General features: G+C 48.1%; 1 protein-coding gene across 2 annotated transcripts in view; it reads right to left on the reverse strand.

Moving 5' to 3' along the window:
• Window positions 1-10,407: 10,407 nt before the first annotated feature.
• CASS4 (Cas scaffold protein family member 4) overlaps window positions 10,408-24,240 on the reverse strand; it is a 31,492-nt gene continuing 17,659 nt past the window's right edge. Inside the window, exons 2-7 of one of the 2 annotated variants that reach the window (XM_070421383.1) lie at window positions 23,573-23,995; window positions 19,165-19,254; window positions 17,900-17,980; window positions 15,696-17,003; window positions 14,855-14,929; window positions 10,408-11,319 (exon numbers count right to left, since the gene is read on the reverse strand). In XM_070421383.1, coding sequence (XP_070277484.1) covers window positions 10,909-11,319; window positions 14,855-14,929; window positions 15,696-17,003; window positions 17,900-17,980; window positions 19,165-19,254; window positions 23,573-23,995 — 2,388 coding nt within the window. In that variant the 3' untranslated portion in view covers window positions 10,408-10,908. Of the gene's footprint in view, window positions 11,320-14,854; window positions 14,933-15,695; window positions 17,004-17,899; window positions 17,981-19,164; window positions 19,255-23,572; window positions 23,996-24,240 lie in introns of both variants that reach the window. The other variant, XM_070421381.1, reaches the window with a different exon arrangement.

The following is a 24,240-nucleotide window of genomic DNA, read 5'->3' on the forward strand; positions in this document are numbered from 1 at the left end:
CTCTGGACCGACTCTATTTGTCCCATTAGTTATAAATATTAGGAGAAAGCCTACCCACGGCAAGGAGGGTGGAAGTTACAATTGGATGTTACCAGGTTAGCCAAGGTGAAGCATCAAAAAGCTGAAACTATTTCCCACTTGGGAACAGAAAATATGTGCATACAAAAACTTCCAGGGCTCTAAGATGGTGTTCTGCTACTGCAACTAATGGGAGTGAAAATAAACTAAACCCTTTAATCAGTTGCTCTCTCATTGGCTTGCGGTTTGTTTTTATGCCAATCGCAAGAATTGTAAAGTCCACGAGGGTAGGAACTTTGTTATATTCCCTGTTGCATCCTCAGCACCTAGAAGAATCTTTGGCAGACTCAATAGTCATTTCCTCCATAAATCAAAAGAAAGTACAGAATCATTCAGAAAGGAGCCACACACTCAGGCTGCCCCTGAAACTGATTAAGTACTGTTTAAATCCGTCTACAGGTGAGGGAACAGAAGCCTGGAAAGATCAAATGACTCGTTTAAGGTCACACAGCTAGTAAATGAGAGCTGGGAATGGGTTCCAAGATTTTTTGTTGCCCTCAATAGAACAGAAAATCAGACACAGAAGAGAATAAACCCAAGGATCTTTAGACAGACTCTCAAACCAGTGATCTTTTGAGGCAACTAACTCAACCCCTCACCGGGTTCATTTGGGGAAGAAAAATAAAAACAGCTGCTCTTTCTAGGACCATGCCCTGGCGACTGGGAGACACCCTTTCCTTCTGTGTTCACAACCATCTCAGGAGGTAGGGGCTAAAATGCCTTCCTTTTTCCTAGTGACACACCCAAGACTCGGGTGTATAAGGTGTCCCAGGGCCAGGGACACACAGCAGTGAGTAGGAGTCACAGATGAGGGGCTTTCTCGAATGAGCTCCATCTAACGACCAAGGCCACGTTCCTTGACCTCTGCCCCAGAAGTGCTGGGGACACTCATCAGGGCTGCCTGAGTGGGCACGAGGCGGGCAGCTAAATGTTTCCTCTCTTACTCCCTGGTTTCCCCTTTTAGAAAACTGGTCTCTAGGCAACTCTGTGCCACAGACGATACACAGCAAACACGTCTCCATGATTTATTACCATCGATAGCAACTGCTTGGTGTGGAGAGCAGCTGCGCGCCAGGCACTGTGCTTTGTGCTTCACTTGATTGGAGCCATGCTGCCCTCCCAGCCACACTGGGAAGCCGGTGCCGTCACCTGCCCTTCTCTCTGCTGCCTTTGTTGAGTGAACTAATCATGGCTATTACTTTACAAGGATCCTGGGTGACAGCGTTGCCCCAGTGCAGCTGTGGATTTGAAGGATGGGAAGAGGAAGGAAACCATGAAATTAAAGAGAAAAGCATCATCCTTGAGCAAACCAGTATTTCTTAACATTTTGGGGGTCACTGGACCTGTTGGAGACTGTGATGAAAACTTCAGACTTATTCGGCCCCAAATACCCATGAGTACCTAGGAAACTTTGCTACAGTTGATACATGTATGTATTTCATTCCCAGGCTAAGAACCCAGTGCTTAACATGCTTCTACTCTGCCCGGGTAGCTCAGTTGGTCAGTGTCGGCCCCATACACCAAGGTTACAGGTTCATCCCCAGTCAAGGCACATACAAAATCAATCAATGAATGCATAAGTAAGTGACTCAACAAATCAATGTTCCTTGCTCTCGCTCTTGATCTTTCAAATCAATTTTTTAAAAAGAGAAAGAAATGCTTCTAGGCCGGTTAACGATAGTTTCCCGACTATTTCAGACTTCTGAACTGTGGCGGGTTTCATTTCCTGTTGGCTCTGCCCATATGCTCCTCCATGGCTGCAGTTTACAATTCTGTCTGGAAAAAACTAACACGCAGAGTAACTCATTTTAAGAGTTCGCATAAGAAAACAACAACTAGGGGTTAGGATTCTTTAAGAATTTCACAACCATCCTCTTCGGAGGATGTCCCAAGAGGTTTAAAGGAAAACGAAATGGAAAATTGAGGTGATTACCAAGATAATTCAAGACAAAATTCACTCTTTAAAAAAATATTTTTTCTTGATATCAGAGAGGAAAGGAGAGGGGGAGAGAGAGAGAGAAACATGATGAGAGAGTATCATTGATCGTCTGCCTCCTGCACGCTCCACACTGAGATTAGAGCCGGCAACCCAGGTATTGAACCGGGACTTCCTAATTCATAGGTCGATGCTCAACCACTGAGCCATGCCGACAGGGCCAAAATTCGCTCTTAACTTGCAATGTTAGGGAAATACTACAACGATTCCAGGAATGGACAGGTTTACATGAACTGGCCCTGGCCACCCCTCCGGCCACTTTCTGTCCCTGGCCCCATCCAGCCACGCTGACGGTCCTCCTTTTCTACCTTCTCTGGTGCCCTTCCACTTCCGGGCCCTTGCCTCTCTGTTCCCTCCCAGGAACACTCTTCCCTGGATTGAAACAAGCGCCTGAGCAAATGTTGACACAAACAGGCAGCCTTTGCAAACAGGCAGCTTTTGGAGACCTGGGAAGGACGCACATTTTAATTTTTATTTATTTATTTTTAATATATTTTATTGATTTTTTTACGGAGAGGAAGGGAGAGGGATAGAGAGTTAGAAACATCGATGAGAGAGAAACACCCATCAGCTGCCTCATGCACACTCTTTACTGGGGATGTGCCCGCAACCAAGGTACATGCCCTTGACTGGAATCAAACCTGGGACCCTTGAGTCCGCAGGCCAATGCTCTATCCACTGAGCCAAACCGGTTAGGGCGAGGACGCACATTTTTAAAAGATGTTTTTTAAAAGTTACCACAAACCAGAAACAGCCCCCCCGCCATGCGCCCCCCCACCACATGCCGTGCTTGTCACATGGAAGATCTCTTAATGAGGCCCCTCACCACTTCCATCCTCCTGATGAAATGTAACTTAATTGAGGTCAGGCTGCTACCACCACCGCCACCAGCACAGCACCCACCATTTCCTCCTCCCTTGAGAGGAAACAGTACAGAATTCTGGGCAGTAAAGAAAGACAAAAATTCAGCAAAACGATGCTAACAGCTAAAAATTGTGATCTCATTCTACTTTAAATTTTTCAGAAGTAATTATCCTATTGAATTAATCAGTGCGAACTCATCCCATAGCTGCTGGCTTTCAAAAAAGGGAAGGAAACACATTTAGCTGAGAGCAGCAGTTTTTATGATTTTTGTGTGTGTGTGTTTTTTTAAACTTAAATTCTTTATTGTTTAAAGTATTACATATGTCTCCCTTTTCCCCCATTGACCTCTCCCCAGCTGCTCCCCCCCGCCCCCCAGCACATGCCCTCAACACCCTAGTGTCTGTGTCCATTGGTCATGCTCATATGCATACATACAAGTCCTTTGGTTGATCTCTTACCTGCACCTCTCACCTCCCCTCCCACCTTCCCTCTTAGATTGGATGATCTGTTCGATGTTTCTATGACTCTGGCTCTATTTTTGTTCATCAGTTTATGTTGTTCATTATATTCCACAAATGAGTGAAAAATCATGTGGTACTTATCTTTCTCTGACTGGCTTATTTCGCTTAGCATAATGCTCTCCAGGTTCATCCATGCTGTTGCAAATGGTAAGAATTCCTTCTTTTTTGCAGCAGCGTAGTATTGCATTGTGTAGATGTACCACAGTTTTTTAATCCACTCATCTGCTGATGGGCACTTAGGCTGTTTCCAAATCTTAGCTATTGTAAATTGTGCTGCTATGAACATAGGAGTGCATATATCCTTTCTGATTGGTGTTTCTGGTTTCTTGGGATATAGTCCCAGAAGTGGGATTACTGGGTCAAATGGGAGCTCCATTTTTAATTTTTTGAGGAAACTCCATACTGTTCTCCACAGTGGCTGTACCAGTCTACATTCCCACCAGCAGTGCAGGAGGGTTCCTTTTTCTCCACATCCTTGCCAGCACTTGCCATTTGTTAATTTGTTGATGATAGCCATTCTGACAGGTGTGAGATGGTACCTCATTGTCGTTTTGATTTGCATCTCTCAGATGATTAGTGACTTTGAGCATGTCTCCTGGCCTTCTGTGTGTCTGTTTAGGTCCTTTGCCCATTTTTTGATTGGTTGTTTGAAATGAGTTAAATTATATGAGTTCCCCATAAATTTTGGAGATAAAACCCTTATCAGGGATAACATTGGTAAATATGTTCTCCCATGCAGTGGGCTCTCGTTGTTTTGTTGATTGTGCCATGCCAGCACAGCCAAGGGTTCGGTGAGCCCGAGGGGTGATGGGAAGGATGTAGAAAAGACAGACAGACAGAGAGAATAAGCTGAGTCTAGGTCAGCCGTGGGCAAACTACGGCCTGCGGGCCAGATCCGGCCCATTTGAAATGAATAAAACTAAAAAAAAAAAAGACTGTACCCTTTTATGTAATGATGTTTACTTTGAATTTATATTAGTTCACACAAACACTCCATCCATGCTTTTGTTCCAGCCCTCCGGTCCAGTTTAAGAACCCATTGTGGCCCTCGAGTCAAAAAGTTTGCCCACCCCTGGTCTAGGTGGATCTTCCTGTGCCTGGCTGAGGCCACAGAGAGAGATCCAGATGGCAAGCTGAGCCTTTATTTTATAGCCAGAGATAAACAAGGTAGTGGTCACTATAGTTACAATGTTCTTATGAGTTTCACTTGTTTTGGCAGCACTTGTTGCACCCCCCCTCAGCCCGTTAGCTACCCAGATAAGATCTAGGGAGCCATAACGTCAAGTTTAATTATGCTAAGAGGGCTGTGCCTTCTAAGCTGGGACTTGTTTGTGGTTTGGCCAACAGGTCAGTCCGAGGCTTAACCCTATAGCCGCTCCCTACAGTTGATGGTTTCTTTTGCTGTGCAGAACTTTGTATTTTGATGTAGTCCCATTTGTTTATTTTCTCTTTAGTTTCCATTGTCCTAGGAGCTTTATCAGTAAAGCTATTGCTCGACATATGTCTGATATTTTGCTGCCTATGGATTCTTCTAAAATTTTTATGGTTTCTTGTCTTACGTTTAAGTCCTTTATCCATTTTGAGTTTATTTTTGTGTATGGTGTAAGTAGGTGGTCTAATTTCATTTTTTTTGCATGTATCTGTCCAATTTTCTCAACACCATTTATTGAAAAGACTGTTTTGATTTCATTGTATGCTCTTGCCTCCTTTGTCAAATATTAATTGAGCTTAATGGCTTGGATTGATTTCTGGGTTCTCTGTTCTGTTCCATTGGTCTATACGTCTGTTCTTGTGCCAGTACCAGGCTGCTTTGATTACAGTGGCTTTGTAATACAGCTTGATATCTGGTATTGTGACCCCTCTAACTTTGTTCTTTTTTCTCAGGATTACTGTGGCTATTTGGGGTATTCTCTTTATTCGATATGAATTTTTGGAGAATTTGTTCTAGGTCTGTGAAATATGCCATTGGTATTTTAATGGGGATTGCATTGAATCTATAGATTGCTTTGGGTAGTATGGACATTTTAATGATGTCGATTCTACCAATCTGCGAACACGGTATATTCTTCCATTTGTTTATGTCTTCCTCTATCTCTCTTTTCAATGTCCTGTAGTTTTCTGAGTACAGGTCTTTTACCTCAATTAAGTTTATTCCTAGGTATCTTAATTTTTTTGTTGCAAAAAATTATTTTTTTAGTTTCTCTTTCTGTGAATTCATTATCCTATATAGTAAAAGCTTAATATGCTAAGTGTCCAGTTGTCCATTCAACCAATCAAGTGTAATATGCTAATAATATGCTAAGGCTGCTAAACTGCTCCCTATGATGTGCATGCACTGACCACCACTGGGCAGACGCTCTGACTGGTAAGTTAGCTTGCTGCTGGGGTCCAGCCGATCAGGACTGAGTGAGATAGGTTGGACACACCCTGGAGCCCTCCCACGGTCCCTCCCTGGCTGGCCAACCTCCTGTGTCCCTCCCTGGCCCTGAAAGTGCACCGGTGGGGTCCCTCAGCCTGGCCTGTGCCCTCTCACAATCTGGGCCCCCTGAGGGGATGTCAGAGAGCCAGTTTTAGCCCAATCCTGCAGGCAAGACCGAGGGACCCCACTGGTGCATGAATTTGTGCACCAGGCCTCTAGTTGGTGCATAAGAAACCCATAGATTTCTGGGTGTTAATTTTGTATCCTGCTACATTGCTGAATTCATTTATTAAGACTAGTAGTTTTTTGATGGAGTCTTTAGGGTTTCCTATGTACAGTATCATGTCATCTGCAAATAATATCAGTTTTACTTCTTCTTTTCCAATTTGGGTACCTTTTATTTATTCTTCTTGTCTGATCACTATGGCTAGCACTTCCAGTACTATGTGTAACAGGAGTGGTGAAAGTGGGCATCCCTGTCTTGTTCCTCTTCTTAGGGGAAATGGTTTTAGTTTTTGCCCATTGAGTATGATGTTGGCTGTAGGTTTGTCATATAAGGCTCTTATTATGTTGAAAGTTTTTATCAGGAAAGGGTGTTGGATTTTGTCAAATGCTTTTCCTGCATCAATTGATGTGATTATGTGATTTTTGTCTCTCAGTTTGTTTATGTGATGTATCATGTTTATTGATTTGCAGATATTGTACCAGCCTTGCATCCCCAGAATAAATCCCACTTGGTCATGGTGTATGATCTTTCCAATGTAATGCTGAATCTGATTTCCTAGAATTTTGTTGAGGATTTTAGCATCTATGTTCATCAGGGATATTGGCCTGTAATTCTCTTTCTTTGTAGTATCTTTATCTGGTTTTGGGATTAGGGTAATGCTGGCTTCATAGAGCTTTGAAGTGTGTCTTCCTCTTGAATTTTTTGGAATAGTCTGAGAAGGATTGGTTTTAGTGAATTGAATGTTTGGTAAAACTCCCCTGTGAAGCCATCCAGTCCAGGGCTTTTGTTTGTTGGAAGTTTTTGATTATTGTTTCAATTTCATCAGTAGTTATTGACCTATTCAGGTTTTTTATTTTTTATCCTTCCTGATTGTGTTTTGGAAGCTTGTATTTTTCTAGGAATATGTCCATTTCGTCTAGGTTGTCCATTTTGTTGGAGTTGAGTTGTTCATAGTATTTTTTTTATAATCCTTTGTATGTCTGTAGGGTCAGTTGCTACTTCACCTCTTTCATTTCTGATTTTATTTATTTGGGTCCTCACTCTTTGTTTCTTGGTAAGCCTAGCTAGAGGTTCATCAATCTTGTTTATCCTTTCAAAGAACAAGCTCTTGGTTTTATTGATCTTTTGTATTGTTTTTTTGGTCTCTACGTCATTTATTTCCACTCTGATCATTATTTCCTTCCTTCTGCTTACTCTGGGCTTTTCTTGTTGTTCTCTTTCTAATTCTTTAAGTTGTAGGATTAGATAATTTATTATTATTTTTTTTCTTGTTTTTTGAGGTAGGCCTATAGAACTATGCACTTCCCTCTCAGGACTGCTTTCACTGTGTCCCATAGATTTTGGATTGTTGTGTTTTCATTGTCATTTGTTTCCAGGATGCTTTTTATTTCTTCTTTGATCTCTTTGGTAACCGAATCATTGTTTAATAGCATGCTATTTAGCCTCCAAGTGTTTGATTTTTTTTCATTGTTTTTATTATAGTTGATTTTTCAGTTTTGATGATTTAAAACCCAACGGCTTTGTACTTAGTCAACAAAGGTCCTTGGTTTGAACTCATCTAAAAAAAACTATGTAATGTAGATATATCTCCACATATATTTATATCTATTTGTGTACATGCAAGCATATATAGTGTTCTGAAACCAACAGGGACCAGTTCACTACCCATTAGGGACTAGATCACTTCTGAAGGACTGAATGCGTTAAAACATCTAAAGCATTAAAACAATGTCTGGAACATGGCAATCACTTCACATTTGTGCTGTTGAGATTACTATGTGGAAAAGATAATTTTGCCTATGGGAGTAAACTGTTCCTGGTGCTCCCTGCACCCATCTCTCCTTCTGACAGTTTTCTTGACTCTGCTAGAAGCTCCTGTTGGGACAGTCCTCCAGGGTCTCCTGAGTTTCTGCACATATTCTGAGCAGAGGCACTGATGGCATTTGGTCTGGATTTGTAGCAAAGACCCTTGGAAGACAGACCATGTCTCCTCCGGAGCAGAAGAGCAGGTTTGTTTGCTGCCCCAAATAATCCATCTCCTCTGAGGCCCAGCTTGGCCAGGTTTGTGCAAATCCTGTTGTAGAAGATTGGGGTTTCTTATGCTCAGGGTTCTTTGTGTGCACAGTATCACATGCATCCAGGGGACTTCGGGGGGTAGAAGGCATGTAAATATGAAATATAAGCTCTTGTGATGCTGTGAGAAAAGTCCTTTGTCCCTGTGCCTGGCAGGCCTGACCCCATCCTCAGAAAGATCGTAGGATATTAGGACATCTTGGCAAGGTTGGCCTTGGGTTGTTGGATAGGAACTTGGACTTGGGGAGGGTTTCCACCATCCCCAGGGTTGACAAGAATGGCCCAGTGTGTCTAAACTCATTGCACAAACAATGTGACTCGTGCTGAATACCTGCTTTCCTTCTGAGGGTCTGGAACTTTGGTACATGCTTCACAGAGGCTGCTGGCATGATCAGCCCCAATACAAACCCTGGGTGCCGGTTTCTCATGAGCTTCCCGGCTGGTGGCACTTCACCTGTTTTGTCACAACTCGTTACCTGGGGAATGAAAGGCTGTCCCCTCTGGCCACTGGGAGAGGACTCCTGGCAGCTTCCTGGTTTCCTCTGCACTCAACCCCCGCCTTTTTCCTTCCCACATCTTTTCACTGTGATAGATCATAGCCAGGAGTCTGACTATACGCTGAGTCCTGCAAATCCTCCTCATTAATCTTTGAACCTGGGAGTGGTCTTGGGGACCCCTGACATAGTCTCTGACCTCAGAATCTCATGTCTTCTGTCTGCATCCATGAAACTGGCGTGGGCTAATATTCATTTGAAGGGGGAGGAATCTCAGACATTTCACAGTTCTTGGCAGAGACACCTCTTTGCCTTTCTGTCAGGACACGTGTGTGTGTGTGTGTGTGTGTGTGTGTGTGTGTGGTGTGTAGGGGAGAATTCCAGGTCTAGGACCACTTGAGCATTACATGCCACAAACCAAGAACATGGGCAACCACCTTGCAATCATGAGCGTTAACTCAGAGGAAATGGGACTAACAAAGTGGCCTTGTGGATACTGTTCACCCAAAACAAGATAATCTTGGTTTAAAAAAATATTTGTATTGATTTAAAAACATTTCATTGATTTTTTTTTTTAGAGAAAAAGGAAGGGAGAGGGAGAGAGAAAGAGAAACAACTATGTGAGAGATCGGCTGCTTCCTGCACGCACTCCAGGGGTTGAGCCTGCAACCCGGGCAAGTGCCCTGACCAGGAATCGAACCAGCAACCTTTTGGTGCACAAGACGACCAACTGAGCCATACTGGCCAGGGCTAAAACTAGCCGGTCTTGAAGCCAGTTGGCACCTGGGTGATTTTAAGATACTTCAGTCAATAAATTTCCTTTACTGCTTAAGAGGGATTGGATATGGGTTTTGATCACTTGCAGCGGGAATCCTAACTGATACAGGTCACAGCAGCTCAGAGAAGGTGGATCTCCCCATTCTGGTGTATCAAGCCTCTCCCAGTTGGCTCCTTCTTCAGAAACCCCAAGACTGAGAGCAAAAATAACCAGCTTCCCGCAGCCAACAATTTAAAAGCACCTACTGAACGCAGAGCAGCAGGCAGGAACTGAACCTGGTTCCACTTCAGGTGCCTACCAGCCTGGAGATGCTGTTTTGTGGCTGAGATGCGTATAGAAACATGAACCTTCATTTGATGTGAAGTAGGGATGGTGTAACCATAGCAACATGAGCTAAAGACCCAGCTGCTAGGAGAAGAGGAGGTGGTTTGATGCAAGGGCGCTCCAAGCCACGTTCAGATCTGTGCCTGGAGATGGGTATCCTGTCTGTCCCCACACACTTCCTGCCTGGACCACAACGAGGGACGGCTCTGCTTTTCCCGCGCTAGCCTTGTGCACCGAACTTGGCCTTGACTCCATCCTTCTGCACACTCTAGGGAGATGCATCTGGATAACAAAAGCACTGGAGACTTTGCTTTGGTACCAGGATCCAAGTAACACGGATCAAGACTTTTCCAAGGAAAGCCTTGGTGCAAAGGATGTTTCATGATTATATCTACACGATACTATAAATGGTAATGCTGTAAATGTTGAGGTACAAACCTTTGCTGATTGAGCATCCTGAATTTATCAACACAGACTGCAGTGTACAAAATAAATTAACAGGGAACCCAACAGAACAGGCTATGTTGCAAGTATAATATGCATCTTTAACTCGGTGAAGACAAAATAGCAAATATAAATATATATTTGGTGTAAGACACAGATACATAATGTGTACCAATCTCACAGAATCAATTCCATCAAAAATGAAATACCAATGACCTTATCTAACGGATGCGACCGTTACTCATTTGGAAATTAGTCTCTCCCCCCCACCCTTTCTTTTCTCCCCAGCACCTGACATACAGGATATGTATTTCTCTGTCACTGTGTTCTCTGTAAGCTCCCTGAGGGCGAGGTCTCCAATTAATTTACTGCTCCATGAGCAGCACCTGCAATTGCACATCTAGTAGGTGTCCAATAAATAAATACTGAATGAATTTAAAACAGGCACACATTTAACCGGTACAAAAATCAGTTTCTACAATGTCCCTTCATACACCGACCTTACGTCATGAACACTTAGCAAGGTTCTTACTCAACACCCGTCTCTCTCCCCTGACCGTGGGACAAGGCAATGTCCTGGGGTTGCCTAGGCTTCGGGCACGTGGCTCTTCTGCCCATCGGTGTACCCCACCACCCCTCGGGCTGGCTTTCCCCTTAAGACGAGAGTCGCACAGAAGGGAGGGAGGGAGGCTCAGTCCAACGACCCCCTGAATTGCCTCGCGTGTTGCTCCAGCTTGTCGGCCTGGGCCCGGAGGTGCGCCAGCGCGGCGGGGCTGGGGCGCTGCAGCACCGCGCGCTTGGTGGCCAGCGCCAGGTCCTTGAGCAGGCTGCACAGGTGGCTGCTGCCGCGGAGGATCTCGTTGCGCGCGTCCCTGTCCTGCGTCTCCCTGCACAGCGTGTCCACCAGCTTCTGCCCGATCGTGATGACCAGCTTGCTCTGCGCCACGAGGATCTCGGGGGGCTGGCCGGGGCGGAGGCTGCTGTGGAGGACGCCCATGGCCTTGAAGAGCGCCCCGAAATAGAGCCGGCAGTGTTCCGAGAGGAGGGCCTTCTTCCTGGAGTCCTGCTGACCCAGAGGCGGGGGCACAGGGGTGCTGAGGTTCTGGGGGAGGGAAGAGAGAGCAGTGGATAAGAGACAGATTCCACCGACAGGCTGTGCTTGGCCCCTTGTCCAGCTTTTGCTCGGTTGGGTAGACTTTTGATAAGAAAAGGTCATTTTGTCTGGGAAGCCCCATAGCGCAACATTTGCCTAACTAATTAATATTTATGTTTTCAAAGCACTGTTACATAAAAATTATGATATATATACAACCTCATGAATTGCATTATATATAATCTCATATATTTTATACAAATATATAAAATCTTATTCACTTCTCTCAACAAACCATTAGAAGAAACACATTGGTAATGACCAAATTTACAACTTTCAAAAAATGCAAGAAAACTTGATAGTGAGATTAAAATGTTTCCTCAAAGAACAGATTTTTAAAAAAATATATATTTTATTGATTTTTTACAGAGAGGAAGGGAGAGGAATAGCGAGCTAGAAACATTGATGAGAGAGAAACATCGATCAGCTGCCTCCTGCACACCCCCTACTGGGGATGTGCCCGCAACCAAGGTACATGCCCTTGGCCGGAATCGAACCCAGGACCCTTCAGTCTGCAGGCTGACGCTCTATCCACTGAGCCAAACCGGTTAGGGCTCAAAGAACAGATTTTAAAGGATTTAAAAACTCCTTTCTAACTCTAGTATCAGAGGTAGGACCTGACCCTCAAAATTTTTCAGAAGAAATCTAATTATGCTGACATGCCTGCCTTAACATGAAAATATTTCTCTTGTCCCTGGCTGGTGTGGCTCAGTGGTTGAGCAAAAGCTATGAACCAGGAGGTCACGGTTCAATTCCCAGTCAAAGCACATGCACATATTGCAGGCTCGATCCCCAGTGTGGGGCGTGCAGGAGGCAGCCAATCAATGATTCTCTGTCATCACTGATGTTTCTCTTTCTCTCTCTCTCCCTCTCCCTTCCTCTCTGAAATCAATAAAAAATATATTAAAAAAACATTTCTCTTGCTTGCTAATAAGGTTTTATCTATAGTTTCACTTCCATGCATTTTATTTTCTAGACTATGGAACCATTGTCCCCCTAAAGCCTACCCATTGTGGAAAGATTTCAGCATCTAACTTAGTGGCGACCACTCCAGGGAACATTTGAAAGCCCCATTGCTAGGTGATAAGCGAAGAGAGTGAGGCTCCCTGAAGAAAAAGGCTGCCTAGAATCTTTCAATGAGAAAAATAAAGATCTGGAGTCAGTGAAGTCTGAAACTCATTCTTCCGGTTAAACTGCATCCTGAAGCTCTCCTCAACCTATGACCTCAAAATGCACAGCCCAGGAGCACTCACACGGTGCTATTTGTGTCCTCCCCAAGTCCATATGTTGAAACTCCCCTCTCCAATATGAAGGGATGAGGAGATCGTGCCTTTGGGATGTGACTAGGACTAGGTGAAGCCATGCAGTGGGGCCCCATGGGTGGGATCAGGGCCCTTGGAGGAATCCAGAGGGCACAGCCCAAAGGCAGGCTGCAGCCTGGCAGGGAGCTGTCCCAGAACCTGACCACGCTGGTGCCCTGATCTCAAACTCCTAGCTTCAGAATGGCGAGACATACGTGTCTGTTGTTTATAAGCCACTCCATCGACAGGACTTTGTTACAGCAGCACACACGGACCAAGATAGACAGGTAAAGGGACGGAAAGATCGGGTGCTGGCTGAGGCAGATCTCTGGGGGCAGGGAGCAGAGGAGGATGCAGCAGAGGCTGGAATGAGGAGCAACAATCTCCACGCTGGAAGGTCAGCATCTTAGCTTGACAGTGTTAACTGTAGGTAAGTAAGGATGTGCCGTGATTCTCATCCTGGGGCGTTGGAACTGGGGGACTTCCCGGTTATCTGTCACACCGACCAGGGAGTTCTGCAGGCAGGCAGAGGCAGCCTCTGGGGGTGCAGAGTGTCCACCCACACAACGGCCAGCGGTGCCCCCCACCCTGAGAGGCACTGTCTGTCTAAAGCAGTCGTTTCCCGGGTGGCCCCTGGACCTGTTGCATCAGCTTCACTGGGAACTTGTTAGAAAAGAATTCTGGGTCCCACCCAGACCTCCTGAGTCAGACACTCTGTGTGTGTGTGTGGGGGGGTGGGGGGCGGGGGAGCCTGTGATACACTCTCCAGTCTGAGAGGCCTGGTCTAAGGCTTACTTCATGCTGAAGAAAAGAGCAAGGATTTCAGGCCCAAAGAGAGGTGTTGGAGGCTCCGGGAATGTGGATCAGGAGGCCTGGGGTCTGGTCCTTGTTTACCTCTGAGCAGTGTCCACATGGCTGGACACCACTGCCCTCCTCCTTCCGCCCCCATCCCCGCCCCAGCCAGCAAGGTCGGGCTGGCTCACTGCGTCCAAGGCTTCAGCAATTCAAAGAAAACCTCCACCAGTTAAGCTCTTCCTGGCTTCCTCTTAACACCAATTTGCTTAATCTTTGTCTTTAAATGGATCCACTTATATTCATTTAAAGGGAACTTTTTAAACTGTTAAAAGGAAAACTGCTGTCATTTGCCACCAAGAAAAGGTCATCAATAAAAATAAGCACAATAGGCCCTGACCGGTTTGGCTCAGTGGATAGAGCATCGGCCTGTGGACTGAAGAGTCCCAGGTTCGATTCCGGTCAAGGGCATGTGCCTTGGTTGTGGGCACATCCCCAGTAGGAGGTGTGCAGGAGGCAGTTGATCAATGTTTCTCTCTCATCGATGTTTCTAATTCTCTATCCCCCTCCCTTCCTCTTTGTAAAAAATCAATAAAAAATATATATTAAAAAAAAAAAAAGCACAATGGGCCCTGGCCGGTGTTGCTCACTGGTTAGAGCATTGGCCTGTGCACTGAAGGACCACAGGTTCGATTCTCAGTCAAGGGCACGTGCCTGGGTTGCAGGTTTGATCCCTGGCCCAGGTCGGGGTGGGTACAGGAGGCAAGCAATCAATGTGTCTCTCACATCAATGTCTCTCTTTTTCTCTCTCCCCCTCCCTCCCACCCTTCCACTCTCTCTAAAAATCAATGGAAAAATATCCTCGGGTGATTTTTTATTTTGTTATTAAGAAGACAAAATGGGGGGGGGGAGGAAAACATATGTAATACTCTTTGTAATACTTTAAGCAATAAAAAAATAAAAACAAAATAAAACAAAACAAAAAGCACAATGATAACACCTTTGATTAAAAATAAAGAACAGCAAATGTCAAAAAGTGTTGAAGAAAAATAAATAAAAACCAATCTAGAAAGAACCAAAACGGCCTTTCAGCTGTAACCAGAAGCCGAAAGAGAGAATGTCAAAGGGAGCGTGAGCCCTGGACTCTGCCCGGCGGTGCCGCCCATGACGGGGGCAGAGCCCCGCGTCCTCTCAGGAGTGATCACGGTCCCCACCCTGCGCTCCGCCGGTCCACCTCCAGGGGCCCTTCCACCGTAACAAGGGAAAACCATCACAAAACCCAAGTCTCCTCGCCAGTGTCATGGCTACAATGTTGAAGGATTCACAGCAGGAAAGGTCTCCCGGAGAAAGCAGCTGATGGGAAGTGTGGGAGGGTGGTCATTCTCGCTTACCTGTGTTTCTAAGTCTTTGTTTTCATCCAATCTTTGTTCCAGGATGGGTTTTACTTTCTCTTCCAGGTTAGGCAACTTCTGAAAAAGACAATCCCTCTGAATTACCCCCTGGAATGGCTGTTATAAGGCTGGCCAGCTCTTTCAGCCCACTTTGAAATCGAGCACTCCTCTTCATGCTTTTGTTCTATGAACTGAAGCCTTTTTCAAGCAAAATATCCAAATTTCTAGCTTGTCTAGAATGTGTTGCGGCTCTTACACCACAAGGCATTTTAGCAGAAAACCAAGATACCAAGACTGAGCCCCAAAGTGCCAAGTTACCCGGGCCACACGGCCGCAGGGACCTGCAGTTCCTGAACCAGACGTTCTTTCTATAGCATCTGAACTCAGGCAGCGGAGTTTTTCTAAGAGCAAGTGGAGTCTCGAGGCTGCTGAGACCACACACAATTTGGAAGAGTGTTTACACTCCCTTCTTCCATTCATAAGAAACACACTGATCATGACTAGATTCATAACTTTCAAAAAAAAATGCAAAAAACCTTGATGGTAAAATTAAGAAATTTGCTCATAGAATGGACTTCAAAAGGCTTTTAAAGTCCTTTCTCATCTTAGTGTCAGAGGTAAAACTCAAATCCCCAAATTTCCAGAAGACATCCTCTCCGCCTTAACATTAAAATGTTTAACTGACTTCTTTCTAAGGTTTCATCTAGAATTTTACTTTCAGGAATTTGTCTCCCAAAGCCTATCCAATTCCTGGAAGACTCTCAGCACCTGACTTGCCGGCGACCACACCAGGTCCACGTGGAGTGCCCTTCAGGCTGCCCTGCTCAGAACCCGGACTCACCTTCTCACAGACACTGGCCCAGCTTTTCCCGAGCAGCTCGGGGCAGGGCCCGCTCTCCCTCTGCTGAGGACGAGGCACACTCCGCTGGTAGGACTCCATTTCCCTCCGGGGAAGCTCGATGCCTTTCGCCAGCTTGAATTCTGTCTTGGGGGCGCACGGCGGGGTCTCTTCCTTCTCACCATTCTGCTTGAAGAGGAGCCTCCCGTTGGCAATGACGATGGAGGTGAACCTCTTGATGTCTTCCGGAACCATCCTTGCCACCATGACAAACCTCTCCAGGTCATCCAGGCTGCTCTGGGCTTTGTCTGTCACAAGGACGTCCAGGGACCAGTGGCAGCCCTCCAGGCTCTCCTTGGTTTCCAGCAGGATGTGGTAGGAGTTGGAGATCGTCTGCAGCTGATCCCTAATTCTGGCCTGAAGGCTACTGCTGGGGAGGTTCCCGGCGGCCCCACAGACTCCGCGGGCGAAATCCAGAAATTCTCTCAGGGACTCTTCGATGAGGTCGGCGGCCCTGCGGATGGCGTTGATGTTGGCCTCCAGAGAGTCTCTGAGCCTCCAGTTCCTGCTGACAAAGAGCATCAGGCTGGCCACCGAGCTGGCCACCTTCTGCTGGAGAGCTGTCGCCGTGCCCTTGGCCAAGGCCAGGTCCAAGGAGAGCTCCTTCGCCGACTCCTCCGAGGAGGAGCTGCACGAGGAGTCGGTGGACATGGAGGAGCAGGAAGACGTGATGCTGGCCCTGCTGTCAGAGCTGTTCACGGACAGTCTGTCTGGCTCAGGGGCGGGCCATGTGGCCTGTCTGGAGAGGCATGTGCAGTGAGGGTCCGAGGTCTCCCCTGAAGCCCCGTCTGCATCCCCTGGCTCTTTTCCAGCCCGAGGGGCGCTGGGCACAGGGATAGGGATGTCATAGATGTTGGGCTTGGTGTTCTGCTGCTCCACTCGGGGAATCAGAAAGCTCAAAGGGACCTTGTAACTGACACCCCCATCGGAAGGGCAGGCGTCCCCGGGCGCTGGCCTGGGGCAGGCGGGGACTTCTGGAAGGCTGAGGTTCTGCATGGGCACATTTCCACGAAGGTGTGGGGCGAGGGACCGTGCTCTGCTGTTTGGAGGACTGTGGAAACTGGACATGGATCTGGGGAGGGCGTGGGACCCCGATTCTTCCCCAAAGCCGGTAACACAGACATTCCTCACATCCGCTTTTGCTGGAGATGCTGGAGTGTCATAAATCCACTCTGATTTCTGGGGGTTTGGCAATGTTTTGTAGCAGGCTCTGCCCAGGGCAACTGTTGCTGTCACGGGAGCACTCTGCCTCTGTGGAGAACCGCAAAGTCACCCAGGTTAGTAGCAACAAAAAGAGGTGGGGCACCTCACTCGATACATGTGCAATGTGCATGCTGCCGAGGCCCCGGAGCGCCGGGCCCTGTGCTGCTGGCCACTCCCTGCTCAAGCTGCTGCAGCGGCTCCCCCCTTACCACCCCTCCCCCCGCCATTGTCTCTCCAGGCCCTTCACAGCCTGGCTCCACTCTCCTGAGAGCCTCTCTTCCCGCTGCCATCACGCTCCCCTCACCTGCCCCACCTCCCTGTAGGTCCAGCTGCCAGGCTGCTCACCTTTCCCCGGACCCAGAATGGCCACTTTATACCGAGATATTTACTTTTGCCCAAACTGTCCCCCTGCTCTAAATGCCTCCCAACCCTTCCTTTTCCATCTAACAAACTCCTATGCATCCCGCACGACACTGCTGAGATGCCAGCCCTCCTGTAAGGCCTTCCCTGATCACCTTGGGCGTCCACGTATCGATTGCAGACATGTGTCAGGACCCAGGATCCACAGGGATGACACAGATCCAGGTTAAGGCGTTTCCCCGACATACAAATCAAAACCCACTTAAACACAGCACAGCTCTTCGGCCTAAGATAATACGAAGCATTTCCCTAAGGCAGGCTGAGCTCCTACTCTGCCCAGCACCACGCTGGGACCCTCCCAGGGCTCTCCATGCTCGCCAGGATCTGCAATGGACATGGAGGCTGCAGAGGTGAGGGGACTTATCCTCCCCACACGGCCGCCCTGCTCCCGAACCACAGCAGCGAGGGGCTCCGAGAAATGAGGTCTGCCCCGAGGAGCTGGCATGGCACGCCTTGACCGAGCTAACACATGGCCGGAGGCCTGCAGGTCTGCTGCACCGGATCTCAGCAGCGGTCATACTTACGCTGGGTTGGCCGGTCGGGGCACCGCGTTCTGCCTTCCGGGGGCTGGCGGGGATGTCATATAACTGCTGCTTCCCCGGCTCCTGGGAAAGACCACAAAGCAGGACCACGTGGGTTTTTCCTTCCTGAAGCCTAAGCCATCACAGCTCTCCCACGCCCGTGCTTCTTCCAAACGCAAACACAAACCGCTGAGGATGTGGGGCCTGGGCCATGGAGCTCTGTGCTGGGTTTACGTGCTGCAGCCCCAGGAGCTTGGATGGGCTGAGATGTGAGTGGACTTGTCCTCTGATTACAGGAGGCATGCCTTACAAATTTGACGACCAGTTACAAACAAATAAGTTAAAAAAAAAATCTAAAATTTCATCCCCCAGAGGTAATCAATGCTAATATAACCAATGATGATGTTAAGACTCTGATGTACAGAGTGGGGCAAAAGTAGGCTTACAGCCCTGACCGGTTTGGCTCAGTGGATAGAGCGTTGGTCTGTGGACTGAAGGGTCCCAGGTTCGATTCCGGTCAAGGGCATGTACCTTAGTTGTGGGCACATCCCCAGTAGGAGGTGTGCAGGAGGCAGCTGATCGATGTTTCTCTTTCATTGATGTTTCTAACTCTCTATCCCTCTCCCTTCCTCTCTGTAAAAAATTAATAAAATATATTTTTAAAAAAAGTAGGTTTACAACCCAGCCAGTATAGCTCAGTGGTTGAGCATCGACCTATGAACTAGGAGGTCACAGTTCGATTCCTGGTCAGGGCACATGCCCGGGTTGTGGGCTCAATCCCCAGTGTGGGGTGTGCAGAAGGCAGCCAGTGGATGTTTTTTTCTCATCATTCATGTTTCTATCTCTCCTTCTCTCTTCCTCTCTCAGAAATCAATAAAAACATATTTTTAAAATAAAGTTGGCATACAATTTTTCATATGGAAAATAATAAAATAATTAATAAATAATAATACAAGGACAAACTCTTTTGTGTATTCACAACTGTAAACCTACTTTTGCTCCACCCTGTATACCTTTCAAAATATTATTCCTAAAATGTGTCTATGTCTATGCACAGGTAAGCGTGTGTGCATAGAGATAAGTGTCTATTACAAATGAGAAGCGGAAGTTTTAAAGATGCTCAGCTCTCAGTCATAACATTCTGAGCAGGTCTGGCTCCCTGGCGGAAGCTGGATTCTGAGTGGGGCCAGGAGCAGGCAGACACTCCGGAGGTCATCCCTGTGACCCTGAGAGGCCCCTGGGGGAGCAGGGCCAGGGTCAAGGCTTACCTTCAAGGCAGAGGGGCCACGGCTCTGGGCGGGCACATCATATAGAGTGAGCAACGAGGCCTGGGCTGGTCTGGGAATCGGGACGATGGCCTTGGGGAGAAAAAGAGCCGAGGGAAAGGTAAGGTCACCCCGAGTACTCCAACACACAACGCTTCCCCCCCCCACCCCCCAGCTGTCCAGGGCGGTTCTGACTGCTGCTACCTGTGAGCCCAGCCCCCTTGGGTTTATGCCGCTTACGGTCGCAGGAGCTGCAGAATCACCTGCAGCAGCAAAGGACTTCCCTGCGTGCTTTCGATGGGAGGAGCCAGCTCAGCAATGCCCAGGGTTTCTTGGGAAACTGGGTTCAATGGCGTCATTAAGGAGCATAGCTGAGAAGCATGGTCTCAAAAGGCTTAGAAGGGAGCTCCAGGAACTAGTGCAGTGATGGCGAACCTTTTGAGCTCGGCGTGTCAGCATTTTGAAAAACCCTAACTTAACTCTGGTGCCGTGTCACATATAGAAATTTTTTGATATTTGCAACCATAGTAAAACAAAGACTTATATTTTTGATATTTATTTTATATATTTAAATGCCATTTAACAAAGAAAAATCAACCAAAAAAATGAGTTCGCATGTCACCTCTGACACGCGTGTCATAGGTTCACCATCACTGAACTAGTGGGTTGGGAGGGATTTCATCAGGAGAGCTGACCATTCTCACTTGATTCCCTTCTCTGAACTTAAACCAAAATCAGATACGTTCTTTATTTGGTGACTCTAACAAGTCAGTCCAGTGCACGGTATTAAGGAAGTTGGAATAAAAAGTAAAACAAAGCTCAAGGCAGTGGTTTCCCAGGGGGAAGTGGCCAGGAGAAGGCGTGAGGGGCTCTGTTCTCTTACTTTTTTGTTTTGCTTTTAGTTTTGTTCTGTTTCTTGATCTGAATCCTGGTAACTGAGCTGTACCTTTAGGATTTGTAGGTTAAACTTCAATTTTAAAAAATGAACGCAAAGAGTAGACAGTGTTGCCGCAGAGTCAGGTAAATGCAGGTCGAGGGTGTGCGGGGGTGGCGTCCTGGGTGTTGGCAGCAGGGACGCAGACAGATATGCAGACCAACAGGGACACTTTAATCTCAGCGTCCACCGGCCGTGTGGCCCTGGATGCCCTCTTCCCTCCCTAGGAATCAGTTTCCTCCTTTGTAAAATGAAGGGCTGTTCTAACGGAAAGGTCCACAGAGGCCCCTTCCAGCCATCGAGACGCCTGATGCTGACACGCAGTTCCTCTGCTGGGCCATCTGGCTCATTGTTGGCCAGCCTGAATCTGGAGACAGCTGACCAGATGTAGGGGAGTCTGTGAGATGGGTCCCCTGGGCTTGTTCTAGCAACGACCGCTTCTGCTCAGGGCGTGTTCCTGGGCAGCCTCCGATGCAGGGCTAACCACCGGATTACACAAGCGGGAGATGTCGGCTGCTCTGTGGGTGGGAGGGGGGCTCCTAACTGGTTATCTGTCCCTGGCTTCTGTTCCTTCCTTCTTGTGTAGAAGCAGCAGCACAATTACTTAGAATCACCAAACAGTGCAACTGGAGGTGATCCTAGAAATGATCAGTCTGCAGCTCCCCTGACACAGAGGGAGCGAGAGAAGCGGGAGGGGCGTTGTGACGTCTGTGATGGCCCAGGTGGGCAGGTCAACCAGGACTCCTGATCCCGAGCCCCACACGGGCTCTCCAAGACCCCCCAGCACAGAGGCAATAACAAGAGGGCGGTGGTGGTGGACAGGCAGCCTCGGAGGGAACCTCAGCAGGAATGAAAGTAGAAAAGTCCCCCGGGGGTTTACAGGGTCCACCTCAAGAGGCCTGGCGAGGAGCCCCTGGTTTCTGAAATCCCCGTCGGCAGCTGTGGTTTCTGTCTGATTCTGCAGCCCACACGGGCCGGGGCTCTCACCGCGGACACTCTGCGCTCAAGGACAAAGCTCAGGGCGCATGCCCTGGCCCTTTCCTGTTGAGACAGCACACCCACCCTCCCCGTACCACCAGGTGTCAGGCTAGAAGTGCAAGTCCACGGTTAGGAAGCCTTGTGCTGTGTCAGGTCGCTCCAACCATTCAACAACGTTCATGGGCAGCGTGTTGGGTGTTAGGGACACCTGGTGACCTGTGGGCAGCCCCGCTGTTTTCCTTTTGGGAAGGGGAAATGGCTTTCGTTTTTTCCCTTTCTTTTGTCTCTTTGAAAAGAAAAATTAACTTCAGCACAGGCCCCGCGCTTTTCCTGAGGCAGGTGGGCGTGCCAGGCCCAGTCCAGGCCGAGTTCCCCAGCTGTTCCCGGGGAGGACCTGGGTCCACCCCAGAGGCTGCTGCAGGACCCAGCCAGCTTCCTGGGGGTTTGCAGCCAGTGCCCAAGGGTCAGCTGTTCTGTGGGACAGCTGTCTGCTTCTCTGCCTGGCAGCCCAGGGAGTGAGAACATCTGAAGTATTCAAAGCCTTTTAAGGAGTCAGCACCTCCCTGTTTGCAGATGGTGCTGGGAGCTGGTGTGCGGAGGCCTGTGTCACAAGCATGACGATCCTGGGCCCCCAGCACATCCACAGGGAGTGGACGTTCCCGGACACCGGCCTTGTCAGGCCCTCTGCCCAGAGCTGTGCCAGGCGGACTGTTGCTGGAGCTGAAAGCAAAGGCATGGTGGCAGGGAACGCCGCTGTGGCTGCAGACCTTGCAGATCTGTTCTGTGTTCTCAGCACCTCATGAAGGCGTGGGCTCGGGGAAAACAGCGCATTATTATCTTTCTCCTCTTGTTTTCATTCCTTCTCTTCTTTAATTTTTTTTCCACTCTGCATTGACTGGGTGCTTCTTTTTGTCTTTTAAAAAACTCCCATTTAAAAAGAATTTCAGGTGTAATGAACACTCTGTGCTATAACACACATCAACTTCCTAATCTCTCAGTTCGTGAAATATTTACAGGTGCCCATCCCAGGCCGGCCACAGTCCTGGGCTGGGGACATAGAAGTGAATAAAATAAAGGGCCCTACTTAAGGCCCGCTTTCACTTTCTCCTTGGCCAATCCCACTTCCTAAGGGTAACCACTGGTGGCGTGCATTTTTTCCAATGTGTGAGCACACACCACACACACACACACACACCACACCACACACACACACACACACACACACACACCACACACCACACACACACACACCACACACACACACACCACACACACACACACACACACACACCACACACAGAATTTAATTTTTAGTTTTTGTTTGCTTGGTTTTTATTTGAATGGCTCTTCATTCTCCTATATAAACACCTCGGAGAACTACATCATCTTTTTTGTTGTTGTTGTTAATCCTCACCAAAGAGATTTTTTCTATTGATTTTTAGAGAGAGTAGGAGGGAGAGAGGGGGAAAGAGAGAGAGAGGGAGAAGAGAAAAGAGAAAGAGAGAGAGACATTGATCGGTTGCTTCCCGCACCCCCTGACCTGGGTTGCCGGGGAGCAACCCTGCAACCCAGGCACGGCCCTTGACTGGGAACTGAACCTGTGACCCTACGGTCTGTAGGCTGGTGCTCTAACCACTGAGCACCGGCCAGGACAAACTACTTCCTCTTTTGTTCACAACTGCATGCTAGTTTGTTGCAGGAGTATGCCCACATTTATGAACCATCTCTTCCTATTAACAAACAGCTTCGATTTTTCCTTATGACTAATAATGCTACAGTGGTATGGCCTCCCCATCCAGATATATCTTTGCCTTCTTGTGGATTTCTGTAGCAATTCTGGAAGTAAAATTTCTGGGTTGAAGGGAATATATATTTTAAAGCTGATGAGTAATTTCCTGCCTTCGAACCCATGGAAATCCAACTCCTCCATTTATCACTGGCTGTCCTACCATTCCCACCTTGGGTGAAACGGCCACCACGCATGCCCACAGCACTTTGTGGCACAGCTGGACTAAACGTTCAGTTTCCCACCGAGTGTGGGTGCCTGGAGAGCTGGGGCATCGCAGGGTGGGAAGGCCACTAAGTGGGGGCTAAACCCAAGTTCACCTCATCACACCAACGGTCTGGGTCCCATTGGCCCATTTGCTTTGATGGGCACCAGTGATTGAAGGGTGGTCCTGCCCCTGGGTGTCACACATCACTAGCCCTACCTCTTCCTTCCTTCCTTCCTTCCTTCCTTCCTTCCTTCCTTCCTTCCTTCCTTCCTTCCTTTTTATTATTGTCTAAAGTTTTACATATGTCTCCTTTTCCCCCAATTGACCCCGTCCCCCATCCCTTCCCAGCCCGGGCAAGCCCCCACCGCCCCAGTGTCTGTGTCCATTGGTTATGCTGATATGCATGAATACAAGCCCTTTGGTTGCTCTCTAACCACCCCCCTCCCCTCCCATTTGTCTCTGGATCCATCTATGCCCTACCCCTTTCATTTGGAAATATGCTCACCTGTTTCGAAACGCTTGGCATCTTTTCACAGACGATTCTGGCGCTGGCAGGTGGGTCAGGGAATTCGTAGACTTGGACTGTGTGTGGCGGGGGCCCCGTCACCCAGCTCTTCATCGGCTCGTACACAGGGCCTGGAGGTGGGGGGCTCAGCAGGGTGGGCACCTGGTAGGCCTCCTTGGAGCTGGCGAGAGCTTCCTCCAGGGGTCTCAGGAAAGGGGGACAGAGACTGTCTGCGGGGGCCCCCGAGAGGATTTGGAGGCGGTTGGCAGGGGCCAGGCCTTGCCTCCCGTGGAGCAAACACCTCCACCAGCCCTCGCTCTCCGGCACGTGTTGTTCCAGAATGGTCAGGATGTCTCCTTTGCAGAAAGCCAGCTCATCGGAGCAGTCCGGGTCGTTGTTATAAAGTGCCCTGGCCAAGAGCGCCTGGGTGAGAAGGGAGGAAGAATTCATTGTTGTTACCGCTGCCAGCCCCCCTTGCACCAATACCGCTCAGTCAGGCACGTTGGAGCCCTTCACAATTGCTATTTTATCTCCTTTCCTCGTCCTCAGCGGCTCCGGTCCCTGCTCTTTGCCTGATTCGTTCCTACTCATCCTTGGGGTCTCAGGTGACATGTCACATCCGCAGGGAAGTCTGACCTGCACCCTGAGACCAGGTCCAGTCTCCCTAA

The sequence above is a fragment of the Myotis yumanensis genome, unplaced genomic scaffold (assembly GCF_028538775.1).
Source record: "Myotis yumanensis isolate MYYU_CA2020_CCGP unplaced genomic scaffold, mMyoYum1.0.hap1 SCAF_7, whole genome shotgun sequence".
Lineage (NCBI taxonomy): Eukaryota > Metazoa > Chordata > Mammalia > Chiroptera > Vespertilionidae > Myotis > Myotis yumanensis.